Genomic DNA, 21,570 nt, shown 5'->3' on the forward strand with positions numbered 1-21,570 from the left:
TAGCCATGAATTTGGTTCCCTCCAAACTCTGTTTGCTTGTAAATATACATGTCATCAGTCATACTAAGTTATCAGTTAGCGCTAACTTGCTAGCTTGGTTAGCACCATGAATCCATTATTCACATTAACTGTTATATTAATTGGGATGTTAATTTTGGCTTGCAAAAATCAGGCTTAAAACAAAATACTTATCAGAAAAAACAGTTAGTCAAAGAAAACACCAACAGCACCCAAAACAAGTCTACAGCTAGTTAAATGTACACAGTGCAGTGGTTGGGTTCACAACTATCCTGATTAACAGGTCGCTGTGGGAGCGACTTCTCTATTACAAGATGGCCATGCCTTATCCAGTCTATGAGCATACCCTGCTTTATTTCAGTTTTACTCTCAATGGGACCATAATTTTAAAAAAAGAACATCATGGCATATTGACAAAGACTTGAAACCTGTCTTTCATTCGATCCCACACTCATTCAAAAAGTGTGGGGTCATTTTGTCAGACTTCTGTACAATCTGACTTCTTTTTGCAACCAGAAGTCGCCCCCTGCTGTCCATTACACAGAATGCAGGTTTAAGGCACTTCCGCATTTGCTACACTTTTCAGACCCGGAGGTTCCTACTTTGTCCCCTCAGACGCCCAGAAGTAAAGTCTAAGAGAAAATTCAAGCATAATCAAGTATGTCAACAACAACTAGGTTAGATTTTTTTGCCATGCTAGCAGCATTGCTCTGGGGATAGCAATGTCGAACAGAGGGTCAACCAATTTGGTCCACACTTAAATGCCTCAACTATGAGATGAATTGTCATGACATTTTGTAGGCCTACACGCACACATGTTCCCCAGAGAATGAATCCTTTTGTTGATCCTTTGACTTTTCATCCAGGTTTTACTTGTTAAATACTTAAATACTGGTTTATTTTCAATTCAAAGCACAGTCTCACAGCCTCACAGAGTTGCTAGCATGGCTAATAGACTGGTATCTTTCTTTTGCTTCATCAGTTCTGCTTACATGTCTATTATTGTTGAGGTTGCATGTTCAGTCACATTAGTCTTCAAATTCATGTGATCCCTCTTGAACATTAACATCACTGTCCAAAATGTGTACATTTTTGAACAAGCATCCCTTGTTCTTTCAACATAGGTAGACTGTTGTGTTTTAACCGAAGAACCTGGCCCCCCTGTTGGTCCTTCCACATCTCCACCATATATATATATATATATATATATATAGCACTATACTCTTAATTATGAGAACTGCCCACCGGCCAACCCAGCGATGACTTCTATATATCCTGTGAACTCATGACCAATAATGTTCAGAGACACTTTATGCCAACAGGCAGGTAAACTCACGTTATTACCATTACAAATCCCACATACTTACAGAGGAGGATGCCCATAGCTTTATTTATTGGTAGTTTATTACTGTACACACACCTGCTCGAGTCGTATGTACATATATCTTCCTCCCCCTCATACACACAGACTGACACAAACACTCCAGATTATATTAAAAAATTACTCATTTTCTGTGCAGGGTTCAATCACAGTCTGAGATCTATGAAGACCATTTGCCTCTGCATACATCATGTACACACACACATACACACACACACACATCTGCATATGGCCTTATGCCTTGATTTACATAGAACAGACCACAATCAATCAAAAATATAGAAAAGTGACAGATAAACCAACAGGAAACCCAGTGGTAATCAAGTGAATTTGAGTCTTTTAACATATAAACCAACACAATGTCTGGGCTATGTGGGTCCATAGAATATGTGCCTCCTTTATTATCTGAACAGGAAGACCACAGAAGGGTAAATTGTCTTTAGGGTATGTTTCAATTTCCAAACAAACTTCTATATATATTTTTTTAATTATTCAAGTAATGTGTGATGTGCATGGTATACTTGACCCCCTGGTGTAACTTTGGAACAAACCTGACTGTGAGATTTTTCAATGCAACATTTTGTTGTTTATCTAGTATAATCCCCTGAGTATGACCCATACAATCACCAGAACTGAGCAACCTAAAACGAACTGACTTTGTTGACTTTCAATCTCAGTATCTGGATGGTTTTAAAAATGAAGAGGTGTGCTGAGTAGGAAAAACTAAATCTATACTATATTCAAAATGGCTTTGTTTTTCTGTTCTGTCTTTTCTCCTATTTGCTGTCAAATGATTTTATGTTGTATGTTGACAATTTAAAAAAATAACTCTTAGCCCTTTATCACAGAGCAGGATTGTTAGTTAGCTAGATAGCTGATCTAAATTAAGCCTGGGACATGACCTTTTACTTAAACCTGATTAACTATGTTATTATGCTTATATCACAAATGTGTTAGCAACGAGTTGCTTATATACAAATCCAGTATACACATACCAACATTATTATTCATTTGGAGTAGTTTTTCTGGCCACCTGGTGCATGCAAGTCCACTATTCACTGTCCTTTTTGCTCCTTTAACTCTTGAGGGAAATATCTGACTCGAGCTACAAAATGCGCCACTATGTTCATCTGCTAGTTGCTAACTTTTTCCTCTGTCTGCTGTTTGGCACTGGGTAGGTAGTGTACAGTGGGTTTTGTCAGCACCTTTTCTCTGAAAGCTGATGCCTGCTGATGCTGGAAGCTGAAGGCCAGCAAAAACCAAAACATTTGAGCTGAAAGATGCTAAAACACTTTGTAGAGTGGAGAAGTAACGGTTATAATTCTCAGTATGTTTATCATAATTTTACATCAGTGTTTCCCACACAGACTTTACTTGGGTGGGCTGCCTAGGTATATTTTCCATTTTTTTTAATCCATCCGAGCGAAAAATGCCATCTGCGATTGATTAACTAGTGGACAATCTCCTCTTGCTCCACCCTTTCTGTGTGGTCTACCTGAAATTGCACATGCTCTGCAGAGAAGCGCACAAAGAGAAAGCGATGTTCTCTGGTATTCTTTTTGAAGACGCGGACATTGTGGATATTTTACAAGCATGGACCAGGTTAAGCAATCATGAACACCTGGTAGGTGCCGATGTCACCCGGTACCATGTTGGTTTTGGTAGGCTACGTCATTAACAAAAACCCGCCACCATACGTAGCTCACCTGCTGCTGTGAAATCTGATTTGCAAGCTTAATTTTTTGGCCGACTTTACATACTGCTGACGAGGGAAGTTGACAGAGCGGACACATACAGGGAGAGAGAAACAGAAAGGGAGCAGAAATCTGATTAAGGGTTTTTGTTAAAACTAATATAAAGTGTAGTATTAAAATGGTGAAATAAGAAATAACCTACTATAAATAATGTAATGTATTCTTAATATTTTCAAATTAAATATATGCCCCCCCCCCAGCTTTAAGTCCATATTCTTGATTTGCAAATAGTGTGCTATTACTAGTAATCCTGCTTCATGATACAGAACGCTGTTATTATCTAACACCTAACAAAGAGGACCGAACACTCATGGTCACCCAAGACTTCTGGATGTAATGAGTCAGACTATAACTAAAACAGAGGAACTTGCTCAAGAACCACAATTTAACTTGAGCCCTTGTATAAGTAAGCCAGGGTCAGCAGATAAGGAAGAGAGGCCATGTGAAGTTGTTAAGGACAAAGCGATTGTGTGCTTCAGTGTTGACACATGACCATAAAGACAAAAAGGAAAGAACCTTTGTAAGAAAAAAAATATACACGAGGCCTATTTCACAAATGCACATATTATATGCGCAATCAGGCATTTATAAATTACTACAGTAAAAATAACAAAGAACGGTTATGGCAACAACAACAACAAAAAAAAAAAAAACGTGAATGAAGAACCCTGCTTTACAGAGTAAGAGAATCCCTTAATGTCTGATTTGTCTCTTTTTTGCTTATGTTTCTCTGTCACACACCAAACAGTTTTGTGAGCATTGACTGCCTCTCCTTTACCAAAACAGTTAAAAAAAAAAGAAAAAGAAAAGAAAAAGGTGACCTTCTTACTTGTTCTACTGCGACTCAGAGTAGTTGGTAGGCAGCCCATCACCTGGGTGCACATAATGCTGAAAACAAATTGTTCCAGATCAACTGTGTAGCATAAAGACCCAATCATACTACATGGAGGACAGTCAAGAGTGAGTGTGATTGTCACTGGGTTATGTGATGCACTGTGAAGTGTGCAGAGATATGAAAGGAGACGAGAGGATAAGAATGTCTGGTAGCTGATAAGTAGAGTGACATTACGGAGTTCCGCTGTTCTGGCCACTGGCTCAACATGTTCCTGTAAGTCTGTCTGCTGCAGAGCTGATTTGGATGAAGGCTCCTCTGAAATTCCACGTGATGTTGCCTCTACAGCTTCTAGTAATTATCCAGAGCTCCAATCCATCTGGTACAAAAGCACTAGAGTGTATTTTTTGCAGGTGAAGTTGGTGGTGAGACAGTTAAGGAACATGTAAAAGTGTTTGCTCTATCATGGTCTGACCGTGCCATGTGCTTAGGTTAGGGAACATACAAGTGACACAGTTCCAGTTGTAGCTTACAGAACTCAATTTAAGAGTCTAGTCTCCAGCTCCAAGTTTCAATCCATAACGCTGCCCATGGCTGGTTCTCCCCTGACATCCCACAGGCTGGTGCCGGTTAGCATGGCCTGACAGTGTGCCAGCTCGCCCGATAGACCGTGGTTCAATAGTGAATTCACTCCAAAAACAAGTTTTGGGATGCTGGATTTGTAAACAAGGGTGTAAGACAAGGTATGTGCGGGAGAATGGTGGTGGATCAATGTTACCCTGTAAACAAAAATATTGGGAGTATTTTGGGAGAGGTACTTATTCAGGAGTTTGACAGCCATTGTGGTGGTACAGCTTTGGAGGTTTAAGATCACCTGCAGTCGGGCTAGTCCGGTCTGAAGATGGGGATCTTAGGTAAGAACTCTATTAGGATTACCTGGAGCGTATAAGAGAAAAAGCAGTTACTGAGAGACGATCAAGATTTTGCCACATTGTTGCTACTACCAAAGAACCTATCACTTTACTATCTCATCATTTTGAGCAATTGCAGGTGGTGTTGCAAATCAATGTGACCAAGCACACTGATGTGTTTTTGCACAGCCCTAGTGCACAGCATTGAACAATAAAACACATTACAGTGCACATTTCATTCTAGATTACTATGTAACACGACCATTGTCATTCTACTGTTAACCTTGCAGTTTGTGCAATGGAGGATAAAATGATGCAGCCATGATGATGCCATGTATTTCCGGTTGTTAAATCTTTCCTCATAGCATTATAAAGTGTTGTGCAGTTGTTCTGGCCTTCAAACTCATCTATCAACTACTTAATCCAGCCTCCCTATATTATGTATTATCATCTCTCCAATACCTGATACAAGCTCAACCCAATGCAATGCTCGGAATCCTTTTTACACACTGCTGTTTGTGGTAATAACACCTGATACATATGTTTTCATTTGGAACCATTGCACCCAGCCAACTAACCACAACAGATACTTACATATTCCATCATGTTGTTGGTTTCACACTTCCTTTTGCTTAGTCTCCAATGCAAACACAACTGCAAACAGAGTGCAATAGTGATCACAGATTTTTTTTAGAACATACCCTAACAAGGTACAATATTAATACACACATATATCCATTAATTCATTCACTACTCACCTTGTGGTAAAGTCTGCTGTTCTCCCACTCCAGAAGTTTCTCTATAGATCTTCTTGTCTGGAAGGCAACAGTGACATTTGATGATATTCTTTCCATTATTGATTTGGAATTACTATGATACTGGTGCAAATGCAACATAGATGGGTCTCTCACCCTCTTGCTGAGGCAGATAACAGGCCACAAACTGAAGCCCAGTGTGCAACAGCAGCAGAGACAGCCACACAGCAGCCACCGCACATTCACTGGCAGCGTCTTCCTCAGGCAGCTGTTCACACGGTTGATACTGGCTTTGAATTCCTCTGGTGCTACCTGGTGAAGAGCACATACATGGTACAGTCAATATAGTTAAGTCTTGAAGTTGTTGTGGCGTTCACACTAAGTGACTGATCGGTGTGTCACCCGACGCTGGTCTCCAAACCACGTTTTGTCAAGAAAACACATGTGAAACATGAAATGAGCGATCCTGAACACGAAACAGCTGTTTGTTAATATAAAGATGGCAATTATAAAGACAAAGAATATGGGTGAAAGGATGGATTAGCACACGCAGGTAGCAGGGATTGTCTGAGCTACAGAGAGCTGGAGGTGAGTTAAAAGGTGCAGCGTCCCGACACCCAGTTAACTCATGACTGTGAAGTTACAACTCATGGCCCAAAACGGAGAACAACAAACGCACGTGTGTACATTTTCAGCTGAGGACTGCGGCTTAGTTTGGCTAGCCTTCAACTCAACAATCAATCATGATTTCAGTTAAATGCTAAAATGTCTTCTGACAGAACACCGGCTGCTTTCTGATCAGATGCCATTGTGCTGTTGCCGAGGCGACCTAAATTTCATTTTACGGTGGACGGAAGGTAACATTACAGAGTTGTCATTTTCTTTAGCTTGCAATAATCCCATGCTTTGGACACTTTCTTTTTTGTCCCTCACTATTTTCTCTCTCTTCCTCCACTTTGCAAACAGCTCCATTATAATCGTGTCGTGTTCACAGCGTAAGCGCGATGTGCGACAGTAATAAATGTCTGTGCGAAACAGTGTGCTTTATAGTTATATGGATTAAATGAAGCATCGATGGAAAGAATTTGCGTCGATGCATTTTATTAATCGTTTCAGCCCTATTGGAATGCTTTATGTAGAGTTCAAAACTATTTTACCTGTGCCACAAAAATTTCATATGTTCATCATATGTTCTGCGCTGCAGAATATTAAGCAATTGTAATATAAAAATGTATCAAATTAAGTATCATATTTTCACTGTTGGCTAGAATATATTGTACATCTTGTGGTGTGAGTTAAAATTGACTAATAAATAATGACAAGACTCTCACCTTTCCCGTAAGTGCAGAAGGAAATTCTGACTCGAATTTGTTACTAAGCCCAAACCTGTGGGGGGCAGGGAAAAAAGTAAAACGTTATACATAAGCAGAAATACAACCCATTTGGCTGACTGGCTTGAATAAAGAAATGTTTGCCAAGTGGCATCAAGTCTTGTCTATCATGTGTGCTACTCAATTTTACATTTCAGGCCTCCTGTGGAGAGCTATTTTACTCCACGTAGCCAAAGGTAAACCTGCTAAGGCCAGCAGGTATCAACGGTAAATTATTACTTTTCTAATGGTAATTTGCATCAGCATAAACGTCCTGAGATGCATCATCTAATTTTTGAGGAAGCTTCTCAACACACACATTTTTATAATATCAAAACAGAAATTCATATAAAATGTTTAAGGGATATTAAGATGATACATAGTTACAATATACACCCAAAACCCCAACTACTTGCATGTGCCTTAGTCCTAAATCAAACAAAGTGTATTCTACAGAAGCAGCCCCTCTACACTGCACATGACTTGATAGATTTCACTGTTCACTCTGGGCTGCATTACAGAACCACATATGTGGCCAAGACGGCCAACAAGACAAAATGCTGACATCCAATGCACTATCAAGACTGTGTGAGAAAGAGCCTTAAGGGGAAACAATATGAAAACACAGCTAATTTGAGTGAATTATATCAGTAGTTTGAACCCCAAACTACAGTAACACACTGCTGCTAGCCCGCAGCTAACACTCTCAGTGCTCCTACCTACAGACAACATCCAGTAGCTTCAGTTCCTACTGCTACAACAACTTTAAGTTAATATTTGGCTGGGCATAGTTTGAGATGTTATTTAGACTACTGAGGGTTATTCATTCCAATCTATATGCACGATTTAGCTACATTTAACCTTTTAGACCCACTTCAGTACAAATCAGATAACGAGTCTGATCCTGTGTTCCCTGAAATAGTGGAACCAATAACGGGGACAAACTGTCTTGACTTGTAACGCAACAACACGTCACACTACGTGGCAAACAATAAACACACATTCATTACGCCATGGACTCTAAAACGAAAGCTAAATCTTAGCCACTCCTCGTCTGCACGCAGAGTTAACGTTAGCTCCCTGCTAACTTAGAAGCTAGCTAACTGGCTATGCTAGGTCACCAGTGTTAGCTAACTTCGCTATTCACGGAGACCGCGGCTGCTAATCTTTTCAAGGTAACGGTAAACTCCTTTCTCGGTGCCCGTAAGCGTCGCCGGTTGCTTACACAGTGACGTGGCCGGACCCTCGCACCACCACCGGGTCCGGAGCGTACTTGAGGAGCTGCTCCTCCGCGGCCCTGTCCTCGTCCTCCTCTTCCTCCTCCTCCTCTTCGTAGATCTCATCAAAGTCCTCCATCATCGCACGACTCGGCCTCGCGCTTCCCGGGAGAGACACCGGGAGAGACACGATGCCGACGAACAGACAAAGCTTACAGGGAGAACAGTAGAAAACCGCGAGGACAATCACAAACAAAATATATCAACCCGTCCCGGAGACGATACAGTTCACATCATTCGGCGAGCTGTGAAACAAAACATCAACATCCGCCGCAGTAACCGTACGACACCGGAAGAGGGACAGACGTGCTTACGTCTCATTTCCTTTGTTTTTCAAATTTAATTGAGAAAAAAAGAGACACACATTACAAAAGCTTTGTTCTGTTACGTTTCGCTCTTTTTGTCTCACTTAAATTGGAAAATGTGTCGTTTGGTTTCTTTAGAACAGCAGGATGAGAACAAACTCCACCTGATTTTATATTCATAAATGTAAACACTTTAACAACAAAACCTTTTTTCCTGCAAAGACAAATTAGAACCCACATCTACTGTGAAAATCAAGGTGCTTTGAACTGAAAGTTGCTTAAGATTATATATATATGTAAACGTACATAAGCATTAAAGTTTTATCAACAAAGTGTACCTAAGTAAGTATCAATAGAAGTATTCATTATGTAGCATGTTTTTTTGAGCGCGTTATTACAGTATAGTTTTTGATGCATTATGCATTATATTAAGATTATATTAGGCTATGTTCTGCATGAATGTTGAAGGATCAGTAAATATTTTACTCTCACTTATAGGGGAATAGAGGTACAAAGTACAGTCAATTGGAAATACTAAAAAAATACAGTAAAATACAAATATCTAGTATTGTAAGTGCGGTCAACCCTTACATACAGCTTAGATGGTCCACTTTGTTACGCAGTTAAATGCAACTTTCGTGCGTCAATTTATCTTTTATTTTGAAGGGTTAAACCGGAAGTTGTCTTGTAGCACTCAAGATAACATGATTTCTAGAGTTACTTCCGGGATCCGCTAATGACCAAGTTGTAAGTGTTGCCGTCAAAGGCTCTTATCTATGATTTTAAAACTTTAAAATAAAAAAAACTTTTCTCTATAAAAGCCGAGAGGTGCACCATCAGCTTTGGCTCAAACCAGTCTGGTCAGGACCGTACTTCCTTGTTTAGGAAGTGTGAACCACTGTGAACTTTTGCTTTAACGTTAGTTAACTATTAGCCGCGGAAGTAACTTAATTTGGCAAGATGACACGGACTGAGCACTTTAAAATGATCTTTCAAATTTTCAAAGACGTGGCTCCTGTCCTCACGAGTGGGATTCTAACAGTGGTGCTCGTATCGTGTGTTTTGTTTGGTATCCAAACATATTTCAACTTCACACAGGGTGTCTTCAGTGTTGGTGCCACTGTTTTTCAAAATGGACACCTCCACAGACTCTTGGCCTACCCTTTTTACCACAAAACCCTCGCTCAGCTTATCTTGAACATTATAGTCCTGGCGTTTCTCAGTGGCAGCGTGGAGAAAGGTGTCGGTACTGTCCGCTTCCTGTTCCTGTTCTTCCTGCTGTCGACCACCACAGGCTTGTTTTACAGCTTCGTGGATCTTATGCAGGTTGATGGCAACCACAGTCACGCAGAGGGGCTGGTTCCTGTGGCCCTTGCATGTGTGGCTCTAACTACCATGCACACAAGAATGACAAAAGGTTTCCTGTGTGGAGTCAGCTTCCCCACCATGGCTCTGCCCTGGGTGTTCCTCATAATCACCACTGCCCTCGTTCCTCACAGTGTGCTCCCCTGTAACGTCATCGCAATCCTGGTTGGAGTGATGTATGGGAAAGGATGGCTCTCTCTTATGGACCTGTCTGAGGCCAGAGCTGGCATTCTGGAGAAGATGATGCCTTTCAGGTTCTTGAGGAGCATCAGTGGTGCCATGTTTGTCCCCGCTTCCACAGAAGAGCGGAGGAAGACCCTCCTTCCACAAATCAATCCAACACCCGGGTCCTACCCGGTCCAGGCTTATGCTCCATTATCCAGCATCAATAGTGCTGATACCATGGGCAAGTTTTACGAAGGCTGGCCAAATTCGATCAATGCTCTGTCCAGTCCCACACCACCTATCAGTCCTCATCCTCATGGACATAGCTCAGCACATGGCTTTGGACTCAGTCATGGACATGGTTCAGCACATGGCTTTGGACTCAGTCATGGACATGGTTCAGCACATGGCTTTGGACTCAGTCATGGACATGGTTCAGCACATGGCTTGGGACTAAGTCACGGACACTGTTCAGAGCAGAGTTTTGGCCACAGTTGCAACCACAACCATAGTCATGTTCAGCTATAGTCATGGTTATTTATTCAATTGCTTTACAATTTTCTAACCATACAGATAAGCCTTTTTCTGTCGATACTCTATTTTTGTACCTGCAGTGTCTGTTGTCACTCGATTGTGTCATCTACAATGTCAAATGCTCGGACACATTGTTAATTGATGGTTTTATATTAGGCTTTTACAGTATTTGTGGAGTGTCTGCCTGCCTTTTTAATTAAATGGCATTTCTCTGAATGTTTTAATGTTACGGTGACTTTTGTACCTTTTGCCCCTCATTATTATTTTTTGAAATAAATGTATTAAACTCACATACACACAAACCTAACCTTGTGTGCACATTCTGTCCGGTATTTAAAGCATGTGCAGGATAACACATTTTAGGTTAATTTCAATGCAAAAAAATTTAGTATATGCATACTGGATTAAAGTTCCTACAACTTTACCGTTGAACTAGAAACAATGTTTTAACCATACAAGGTCTTCATCAGGTATAACAATGGACACAGTATACCTATACAAGGGCACAAAACTAATTACATTCTGCCGATGTCGTGGTCAAGATCCAACAAAAGATATTCAATACTTATAATACAATTTGCAAGATATACAAAGAAAAATCATAAGAACGACAAAACTTATCTGCACAAAGTATTTGAATATATTCAAAGACCCCCTTCCAGACATGAATTAAGACGCATAAAAATACTTCCTCTTCAGCAACCACGAGCAGAACCTTGTCTCAGGGTAGGCGGCTATCTGCCTCTACCTATTGGGTTGAGATACAGAGAGCAGGAGAAATAAACACAGCAGCACAATGAAAGTTCCACACAGCGATGTAAAATAATAGTAGTGGTCCCGGTAATACTAGAAATGCATATAAAAAAGTGATAACAATGACTATAGTTATGATGTAAAAGTCATGCCAATACGTGTTCGTCGTAAACTCAGATTTAAGGTGAGCACAAACTTTTTCCCTTCAGCAGATACATGTGAAATAAAGCACTCTAGTGTCAAACTCTGCACAGGCATTGTTCTGCACAGCGAAGGTAAAACAACAAAAAAGCAACAATATTGTTTATAGTGTGTAACAACACCATACACACCAGACTGGTTTTTAGTTGTAAGTAGTGAATATATATTTTATTTAATCAATCAATCTGGACCATGACATCAGCAGGATGTACTCTGTTTTTGCTTATATACTATGTCTTGCTGGCGATGTGCCCAATGAAAACTATGGGATGAAACATTTACTTTTCTTTTCCAGTTAAGTTTTGAGAGCTTTAAAATTTTGTAATTTAAAATTTGTGCAAGTGAAGATAAAAAAAAAGTACACAGAATTCATATGTCAAGGCACAGAGAGACAGTTTTAGTCCTCAAGCAACTGGATTTAATTGACTCACTTGCAACGACACTGATCAGAAACAACTTCATGACACCTGGCTAAGTCGCACTGGAGAAAAAGGGCCACTGAGCTGTCTGCTGTACTGTGGTCTCAAGAGATGCAAGAACACCTATTACATCTTAATTTCATTTTCATTCATCCCAGGTGTCTCCATAGATGTTCTTCGCTGTAACATAAGAGAAAAGCAGAGCGAGTGAAGTCAGTGTTTCACAGATTAATTTAAAAACAATATTTGAATATGAAGCCCTTAAAGGTTCAGTGTGTAAGTTTTAGTGGCATTTAGTTTCTGCACCACAGTCCATTATAAACCACATAATACATGAAGTTTCCAAAGGCATTGTCAGGTGATTATCAAGGCTCCTCTCGCTTTGCTTAATTAATTACATGAGCAATCTGAAAATATTACCAAAATGTCTTTTTTAAAATACAACACAAACACAAATTAGTACTGACAGTCATAATTTCAGCTTGTGGTAAAACAACGTTTTTAATGGCCATTTAGTTAGTGAAAGTTACACATGTGTGTGCACAGTGGCAAAGCACTATAAAAAACGTTTTTTTAAATGCAAATTTGGAAAGTATTCACTATTGGTCACTTGATAGGCACAGGGTCATGTTATATGTCACTATTAGCAGTAAAATAAATACATGTTTTCCACCAGGGCAGTATTCAACAGAAGTTTAGCTGCTGATCTGAGCTTCCCTGTTGTTACTGTTTTATTGCCAATAATATTCATCAGCGGTTTGTCTCAGGAAGGTAACAGGTACATTTCTGTCCACCTTGCAAAGCCATAACAGAGCACTGTAGAATAACTACATTAAATTACAATCCAACAACATATTTTTTCTACCAGGGCAGTAAAAGTTTAGCTGGCTGATCAGAGCTTTCACGCTGGAAGCTACATTTTACTGCCACTTAGTGATCAGCTGATTGTCTCACCAACGTAACCGACAAAGTCAAAACAGAGCGCTGGAGAGAGAGTAACTACATACAGTCCCTGACAAAAGTCTTGTCGCTTGTGTACAAATTGACCTGAAGTGCCGCTGAAATATATTTCTAATCAAGACTTTTTTACAAGAAATGGCTCATTTTAATCCCAACAGCTTTTGTAATAATGTTTCAGTGCAAAACGAAACTGTCAAAAAGTATTCTAATATTCACAGCTTGGTAAAGCCCATTGAGTCAATTTTTGCAAAGACATAAGTGTTGTCACCTTGTCATATGAGCTTCACCTGTGACTAATAATGGATCAATTAGGTCTCAGGTGTGTATAAAAACAAACCCAGTACACTAGACCTTCACATCAACAGCAACTAGACCTCTGCAAACATGCCTGAGAGGCTGAAGACCAGATCCACTACTGATGTGGCAGACACCTTCAATGTGTCTCAGCGTCAAGTACAGAGGATAGAAAAAACATCTGAAGACACTGGAGACATTTTTGACAAGCCCAGGTCAGGCAGACCCCGCAAGACAACTGCTCGAGAGGACCGTTTGTTGGCTCGAAAATCCAAGGCCAGCCCATTTTCCACTGCAGCAGAGCTCCACGAGACCTGGTCACCTGAAGTCCCTGTGTCAACCAGAACAGTTTGTCGGATTCTATCTCGAAATGGCCTCCATGGTCGAATCAGTGCCCAGAAGCCAGCAATAAACAAAAGACAATTGAAAAACCGTGTGGCATTTGCCAAGGCCTACAGCCTGCTAAAAGGATGGACGCTGGAAAAGTGGAAGAAGGTGGATTTTTCAGATGAATCTTCTGTTGAATTACACCACAGTCGCCGCAAATATTGCAGGAGACCTACTGGAGCCCGCATGGATCCGAGATTCACCCAGAAAACAGTGAAGTTTGGTGGCGGAAAAATCATGGTCTGGGGTTACATCCAGTATGGGGGTGTGCGAGAGATCTGCAGGGTGGAAGGCAACATCAATAGTCTAAAATACCAAGAAATCTTAGCTACCTCTTATATTCCCAACCATAAAAGAGGCCAAATTCTGCAGCTGGATGGTGCTCCATCGCATACTTCCATCTCCACATCAAAGTTCCTCAAGGCGAAGAAGATCAAGATGCTCCAGGATTGGCCAGCCCAATCACCAGACATGAACATCATTGAGCATATGTGGGGTAGGATGAAAGAGGAAGCATGGAAGACGAAACCAAAGAATACTGATGGACTCTGGGAGGCATGCAAGACTGCTTTCTTTGCTATTCCTGATGACTTCATCAATAAATTGTATGCATCCTTTCAAACCGCATGGATGCAGTCCTTCAAGCTCATGGAAGTCATACAAGATATTAAATTTGGATCTCACAGCACCACTACTTAATTTGCTGACATATTTTTGTATTTGCAGTAAATTTGTTCAATTTCTGTATAGGCGACAAAACTTTTGTCTTGCCAAAATTTTACCTTTCTATCTTGTTTAAATGATAAATCTTTTTTCAGTGAAACTAATTTATTTCAGTGCATTAAACATCATTTGGGAGGGTTTTAGCTTTTCATATGAGCTATTTCTAACACCAATTGATTAATTAAAAGTCAGATTAATAGCAGGTGTTTCTACAAAATAGGACTGTATTTTACACCAAAAGCCAAAGCACAGCGCTGGAGAATAACTACATGAAATTAATCCAACTACATGTTTTTCTACCAGAGCAGTAAAAGTTTAGCTGGTTGATACTTCCATGCTGTAAGCTAACGTTACTGTTTTATTGACAATTACTGATGAGCCGATTGTCTCGATAACATAACCGGAAAAGCCAAATCACAGCGCAGGAGAATAACAAGGCTACATGAAATGAATCCAACTAATGTTACATACTGTATTTTACACCGACAGGAGAAACATACCAGGTCTATGGCCAGCTTCTAGCTAAAGCTATCAAACAATAGCTTTCATTTGCATTGCTAAAGTCCGACTAACTTAATTACCTGTCCAGCAGAAAACAGACAACTTCAGCTCCGCTTTGAAAATATCTGTCCCACATCAAAGCCTTCCATCTGGGGAAATCCACACCTATTATGTCCGTGATTTTTAGCTGTCAGCTGTTTGTATCTGCCCGGACTCCGTCTGGCTTCATGGTATAAAGATCCAGACTGTTGGCTCTCGTGCTAAATAACACGTGCTCGTTCATTTGTCCAAATGTCACTTCTCTTCTTACTTCTAATAAATCAGAGTACTACTCAGAGACTTTTTATTATTATTATTTTTTCGTCTTTTGTGGACGCATTTAATGTAGTGACAGGCATCTACACTACCGGAATAATACAAGCAGAAGAAGAACGCCGTGATGATGAAACGTGCTCTGTAGCGCTGTTTGTCCGCTGTCGGCTATGGTAGAAACTTCGCAACAAAATACAGCGACCTCCACAGAAGAGGGAGCCTGCGGTTATGTAAGGTCTTTATACACCACTGAAAACATAGTTATGGATATTATATTGCATTTCTGTCAATAAATCCTCAGAAATATTACACACAGAACCTTTAAGCTTACCCTCTTTCTTGGGTATTTTTGGCTCCTTCTCGGGTGTTGTTTTGAGCAGCGTCTCGGCCCTCTGAGTGAGCGTGACCTCATAGTTCTCCCTGTTCTTGAGCCTCAGGTCCTCATAGAGGATGGACTTCCTCGTCGGTTCCTCTTCTTCCACATCTGACTGGGCTGATTTTGAACAAAAAGGATCGAGAGGGTTATCCAGGAAAGTTGACAGGAAAATTACTCACTTCATTATTTCAGTGTCTCTGTTCAGCACTGGCAGAAGGCCTTTGACCACACCACAGCTCTCTTTGTCTGTTTTTATCCCCACTGACTTTGTGAAGAGATGCACTAATACATTGCCATAGGTTTGACTTTGGCCAACATATTTACAAAGTAATAACAGCATTAGTTCAATATTAATTCTAATAACTGTGTACCGGTACTGTATAAAATATTAGAAAAAGCATCAGTGTATCAAAACCAAATTGGTTGTTACACAATTTATACACAAATAAAAAGTGTGGAAAAAGGGGGTAAACTTGTAAAAATAGAGATGTTAATGGATTATATTTATCAATTAACAAAATGCAAAGTGAGCAAACTGAAGAAAAATTTAAATCAAATTAATATTCGGTGTGACCACCACATTATACAACACAGGTTGTATAATGATAAATAAAGTTTAAATAAATTCCTTTCATGCTACACACACATAACTTAACATAAAGAAAAGTTTAACCAAATAATTAACCATCTGGTTTCTTCAATTTTCACTCAGGAGCAAAAATCTGCCTTTAAACTTCAAAGAAATAATGACATCGAATGATATGAAATCTTTTAATTGTGATAACATTTTTGGCCATGTCGCCCAGCCCTATAATCTAACATTTCTATTTTTGAAAGCATTCTTACTTAACAGCATTTTTTCACACCTGTCTAAAACGCTTACACACTATTGTATATAAATATTATTGTATATAAAATATGAGATATTGCAATCGGCTTAAGGAACAAACTAAAATAAATATGTTGGTAAATTGCTAGATCTCCATCTTTGCCATATGAATGCTTTGTAACTAGCAAAGTTTAGGCAAATGACATGTTACATTGATTTTAGTACTGATTAGCGAAAGTCATTTTCCAGATGTTTTGCAATGAGTTGTGGGCCCGAGAGCTACTTTTGTCTTTATACTCATTTGCACAAATGATCATTATTGGATTTTTTCTGAAAAGTTTATACAGCAGCTATTTGTGGTACCTGGAGTGCTCAAGTCATCTACTCTCCCCATTTGCACGGGTGACTCTGAAGTGTAGGTTCTCTGGATTGGGGCTTCTGCTTGCTGGAACATGGTGTCAAATGACTGGATGTCTGGGTCACTCATCTCTGACTGAGGAGCCTTGGAACTGGGGAGGAGAACAGAAAAAACAGTCAAGGGGTATTTGGTGGATGAAAACATATAGTATCACTATGTACTGTGGTGCTCACAGTTTTGGAGGGAATCCCGTCCTCTGTCTGAGGGCCTCTCCCAGAGGGGAGTTTTCCAACCTCTTGAACTTCTCCTGGCACGTCTTCATGTATGACATTTTCCCAGCCAGATAGCCACAGAAGCCAGCAACTGGAGAGGCAAAGAAAAAAGTATGTGGCATATTTTAAATATCAATATTTTATACTTAAATACCCCAGAAAAGAATACATGACAACATTCAGTTCATTACTATTTGCCTTTTCATGTACTAATTAATTTCAACTTGGGGCAGGGGAATTCACTGAGGAAGGTATTGTTAGTAATGTGCATAAGATACTGTAGCGAAACAGGTATAGACACCCATGGTTAAATCACTTACCTGTAATGAAGCCTTTAAGAGGATGTCTAGTTAATGGTACTATATACACTCAGCTTGTTAAAACTCATGTAATCTAATACAACAGTCCTGCAACAAATCTTCAGTTTTGGTTTTAGAGAGGTGTTGATTCAACTTTAAGGTCTTTTTAGAGGCTGTAGTTTGCGGTGTTTTAGAACTATATTGTCTAATATTTAGTTTACTCATTAGTATAAGGCAGCTAAATGTGTCAATTCCCCAGCTTCATGAACTTACAGACCACTTTAGGTAGAGATCCAAACCTTGCAGATGCAGAGAGCGTCCCTACAAATTGAAACGAAGAACAAGGTGAATTTAAAGCTCAAGGTGCAATAATATTCATTTTACAGATACGTTGCAGATTCCTCTACATTATACACAGTATTACCTTTGGCAACTAGGGCCTGTGTGATAGCCATGCCGACCACAGAGAAGGGCACCGCTGTGAAGGAAGCATGTTGATGTAAGTCAATACAGAGGTGACAAAATAATCCTCTTTTAGCCTTGATTGTAATCTTACATGACATCATTAATCTGACTTGTATGTGACAGACAGAAACTTACACCTGTACCAAAAGCTCTCCTGGTTGCACTCTCTGAACACCCTCTTCTCTTCCTCTGTTGGGATGTACTCCATGCCCACTGGTATCTGCAGATCAACACACACAATCACACACACACCAGCGGCGGTAACTTAAATTCCGTTAGTTAATTGCTGCTAACGTAGACCTGTTGGCAAGCCACACACAGATTCCCATTTTAAAGAGAGATACTAATGAGATTTAATTAGCAGACAGCAATACGCGTCGATTCTCAAGGAGACAGTTCATCCAAAGTTAACCCTAGCCAGCTAACACGCTAGCATGCTGTTAGACAATGTGTGTTTCTCGGTGTGTTTACCTGTGCTCCTCTGCGCTGCTGCTCCTCCGGAAAACCTGTGGAGGCGGAGGACATGTTGACGGCAATGTCAATGCTAAGTTTGAGCGTTCAAAGTCTGTGAAATAACACACTGTAAACCACTCGGCGATCCGACTTCTGTTTGGTACAATGTCATTGCGCTAGCGAGCTGACATAACGTTTAACCGGAAATTAAAAAAATAAAAGTGTTGTTTGTAGCGAGAGAAGTGTCGTTGTCTTTGCAATTACTGCTCGATTGTGAGCATTCAGAAAGAATAATCGGGTCAAGTTATTTTCATATAATCATACATTACTGTTTACTCGTGTAAATTCCAAAAAAGGTTACATTAGTTAGACACTGGAGTTTTCAACTGGATATTTTATTTTGAAAGTTAAGGACTCTGTATGGCGACTTGTAACGTCCTCTAGTGGTTGTGAGAATGATGACAAATCATCCCAGTATAATAATGGAATAATTGGCTTTTAGTAACATATCTAACCCTCTATTACATTGCATTATGTTACTATATCGCTTTTACAGTATTCCCATAATACATGTGCTAAATCTTGATGTTCTTTTCCAGTTTTAATGTATTGGCTATATGTTTTATAATGTTGTGTTCTATGGTGTTTGCATATTACATAAAGTACACATATATTTAACACGATTTGCTTTTATTTATTATTCACACTTGTGTCTATAGATATAGAGTCCCCTCCAAAAGTATCGGAACGGTAAGGCAAATTCCTTTGTTTTTGTTGTTCACTGATCAAAAGATTAGTATGAGACTAGAGTTCAGAATTTCAGCTTTTATTTCCTGGTATTCACATCTTCGTTGGATAACTATGACCTGGATGACTGAGAACCTTCACAGACAATCTTAAAGTAAATAACATTTAATATTTGGTGGCATAACCTTTGCTTGCAATAACTGCCTCAAGCCTGCGACCCATCGACATCACCAAACTGTTGCATTCTTCATTTGTGATGCTATTCCAGGCTTTTACCGCAGCTTCTTTCAGCTCGTTTGTTTCGGGGTGTTTCTCCCTTCAGTCTCCTTAAGGAGGGGAAATGCATGCTCTATTGGGTTAAGGTCAGGTGACTGACTTGGCCAGTCTAAAACCTTGCATTTTTTTCAGTGTGCTTTGGGTCATTATCCTGCTGCATGATAAACTTCCTTCCGATTAGTTTCAATGCATTTCTCCATAAATTAGCAGACAAAATGTTTCTGTCCACTTCTGACTTCATTCTGCTGCCGCCATCATCAGTTACATCATCAATAAATATTAATGAGCCTGTTCCAGAAGCAGCCATGCACGCCCAAGCCATGACATTACCTCCACCATGCTTCACAGATGAGCTTGTATGCTTCGGATCATAATCAGTTCCTTTCTTTCTCCACACTTTGGCCTTTCCATCACTTTGCTAGAGATTAATCTTGGTCTCATCAGTCCATAAGATTTTGTTCCAGACTTTTGCAGCTCATCTCTGTACTTCTTAGCAAATTTCAATCTGGCCTTCCGATTCTTCCTGCTGATGAGTGGTTTGCATCTTGTGGTGTGGCCTCTATATTTCTGCTCTCTGAGGCTTCTTCGAGCAGTGGATTGTGATACCTTCATCCCTGCACTGTGGAGGTCGTTGGTGATGTCACTTACTGATGTTTTGGGGGTTTTCTTCACAGCTCTCACAACATTTCATCAACTATTGTTGTTTTCCTTGGCTGACCTGTTCAACGTCTGTTGCTCAGTACACCAGTAGTTTCTTTCTCTTTCAGGACATTCCAAATTGTTGTGCTTGCTATGCCCAATATTTGCCCAATGTCTCTGGTCGATTTTACATCTTTTCTCAGCTTGACAATGGCTTGCTTTTCTCCCATAGACAGCTCTCTGGTCTTCATGTTGGTTTCTCCTCTTTAACAGGAAATGCATTCTTTATAGGTTTGAACCAAGGATGAAAACTTAGACTAGTCCTGCAGAGCTATTTAATGTTTGGACAATCAACCTAAAAGGCAACACCTGGGCAACAAGAAACATCTGTCAGTCACATGTTCCAATAGTTTTGCTTTCTTGAAAAATGGGTGGGTTCAAACAAAGGGTGATATGTCCTGAGTTGTTTAACACATTTAGATGTGAATACCAGGAAATGAGAGCTGAAATTCTGAACTATTGTCTCATACTTATCTTTTGATCTTAAACCAAATGTCTTCAGTGAACAACAAAAACAAAGGAATTTTCCTTACGGTTCCAATACTTTTGGAAGAGACTGTAGCACATGCATCATGGCTGTCAGAGTTTCACAACTGAATTTCTTTCACACAATTCATTTATTTATGTTCTTCGGTACTGTTATGTATATAATTAATATCATTAAATACTCTTTAGACAGATCGATGTTATGCATTAAAAGAAAGTGACAAAAGCACACAAAACATAACAACAACAAAACTTACAGGAGGATCCAATATAAATGACAAGAAACATATTGAAAACCACAGCAAATGAAAAATGACAATTACTTCACAACAACAGGCGAGACTAAACATCACATAGGACTTTTTAAAAGTCTGATTAAAAGAAGTTTCCAGTAAGACCAGAATGGTACAATGTTGTAATAGTACCGTATGGTGCCTAGGTGATGCTGTTGCACTTGCAAAAGGATACAGAAGATTTTGATTGCCTCATTTATATAGTTGCATAAAGAAAAACAGTCTTTGCTGCTATACAGTTATACATTTTTTCAGTTTCAAAATAGAGTACATGTGTTAATCCAGAGCAGGTCTGGAAAGGAAGAGAAAGAGGGGAGAAGAGAGACTAGATCACAATCAATAGGCTAACATTTGTCGATAAAACTAAAAATAGATTTCTATTTTAGATAGGCTAGACTTTTTCTTTGTTGCCCCAGTTATCCATTCAGTTTTACTGGCAGCTTGACATGACAGGAAATGTCTGATCTGTGCTGGTGTTTGTGACAGAGTAGGGTTATGGTTAGTTTTTGTGAACCTACGGTCACACCAGAGCGTCAGGACACTTTGGTCCATCAGGGTACTTGGCTACATTGGGCTGCAGAAGGGCACCTGTGAAGATCACTAGGGGCCCTTAGGTGTCATTTGGGTCACCGTGGGGCCACTTGAGCTAACCAGATGGGCACTTGGGACACCCAAGTATGCCTCTGGTATGACATGTTTGGTCATGGCTGCAAATGACCTGCTCAGCTAACCCTGGCACATTTTCGTTGGTGTTTTCAAAATATCAGTTTTTCTTTATGTGCACTGCCCCAATTAATAAA

General features: G+C 39.8%; 3 protein-coding genes across 4 annotated transcripts; 1 reads left to right on the top strand and 2 right to left on the bottom strand.

Annotated features, from left to right (window-relative positions):
* Positions 1-1,381: 1,381 nt before the first annotated feature.
* On the bottom strand, positions 1,382-8,593 carry chic2 (cysteine-rich hydrophobic domain 2). Of its 2 annotated transcripts, XM_038713597.1 has the most exons (7): positions 8,247-8,593; positions 6,983-7,037; positions 5,808-5,963; positions 5,655-5,711; positions 5,491-5,550; positions 4,860-4,921; positions 1,382-4,764 (listed from the first exon to the last, which is right to left on the bottom strand). In XM_038713597.1, the coding sequence occupies exons 1-6, from the start codon at positions 8,378-8,380 to the stop codon at positions 4,871-4,873; spliced, it is 513 nt and encodes a 170-aa protein (XP_038569525.1). In that variant the 5' UTR covers positions 8,381-8,593; the 3' UTR covers positions 1,382-4,764; positions 4,860-4,870. The 2 variants fall into 2 exon arrangements, with proteins under 2 accessions (XP_038569525.1, XP_038569524.1); XM_038713596.1 differs by having other exon boundaries at positions 1,382-4,921; positions 8,247-8,589.
* A 218-nt stretch (positions 8,594-8,811) lies between these two features.
* rhbdd2 (rhomboid domain containing 2) lies at positions 8,812-10,969 on the top strand. The gene is made up of 2 exons (XM_038713591.1): positions 8,812-10,467; positions 10,504-10,969. The coding sequence occupies exons 1-2, from the start codon at positions 9,564-9,566 to the stop codon at positions 10,659-10,661; spliced, it is 1,062 nt and encodes a 353-aa protein (XP_038569519.1). The 5' UTR covers positions 8,812-9,563; the 3' UTR covers positions 10,662-10,969.
* Positions 10,970-11,760: 791 nt separating this feature from the next.
* LOC119899146 (OCIA domain-containing protein 1) lies at positions 11,761-18,472 on the bottom strand. Its single transcript, XM_038713593.1, has 8 exons — positions 18,288-18,472; positions 17,952-18,036; positions 17,776-17,829; positions 17,625-17,672; positions 17,014-17,143; positions 16,786-16,931; positions 15,549-15,710; positions 11,761-12,220 (listed from the first exon to the last, which is right to left on the bottom strand). Exons 1-8 carry the CDS (start codon positions 18,339-18,341, stop codon positions 12,186-12,188), a joined length of 714 nt encoding a protein of 237 aa, XP_038569521.1. The 5' UTR covers positions 18,342-18,472; the 3' UTR covers positions 11,761-12,185.
* Between the last annotated feature and the right edge of the window lie 3,098 nt (positions 18,473-21,570).

The sequence above is a fragment of the Micropterus salmoides genome, unplaced genomic scaffold (assembly GCF_014851395.1).
Source record: "Micropterus salmoides isolate LMB-PRFRI ecotype aquatic unplaced genomic scaffold, ASM1485139v1 Ms_hic_scaffold_12, whole genome shotgun sequence".
NCBI classification, from domain to species: Eukaryota; Metazoa; Chordata; class Actinopteri; order Centrarchiformes; family Centrarchidae; genus Micropterus; species Micropterus salmoides.

Bases quoted from the DNA above. Each gene is read 5' to 3' on its own strand.
- LOC119899146 (XM_038713593.1), bottom strand. From the start codon at position 18,341: ATGTCCTCCGCCTCCACAGGTTTTCCGGAGGAGCAGCAGCGCAGAGGA. The intron at 17,144-17,624 runs GTAAGTTCATGA...TTGCCTCTCCAG, and splicing joins ATCTCTACCTAAAGTGGTCT to TTGCTGGCTTCTGTGGCTAT. The intron at 16,932-17,013 runs GTGAGCACCACA...TCTCCTCCCCAG, and splicing joins ACGGGATTCCCTCCAAAACT to TTCCAAGGCTCCTCAGTCAG.
- chic2 (XM_038713597.1), bottom strand. From the start codon at position 8,380: ATGATGGAGGACTTTGATGAGATCTACGAAGAGGAGGAGGAGGAAGAG. The intron at 7,038-8,246 runs GTAAGCAACCGG...TGCCCCCCACAG, and splicing joins GGGTCCGGCCACGTCACTGT to GTTTGGGCTTAGTAACAAAT. The intron at 4,922-5,490 runs GTAAGTATCTGT...TATACGCTCCAG, and splicing joins CCAACAACATGATGGAATAT to GTAATCCTAATAGAGTTCTT.
- rhbdd2 (XM_038713591.1), top strand. From the start codon at position 9,564: ATGACACGGACTGAGCACTTTAAAATGATCTTTCAAATTTTCAAAGAC. The intron at 10,468-10,503 runs ATGGCTTTGGAC...ATGGTTCAGCAC, and splicing joins TCATGGACATAGCTCAGCAC to ATGGCTTTGGACTCAGTCAT.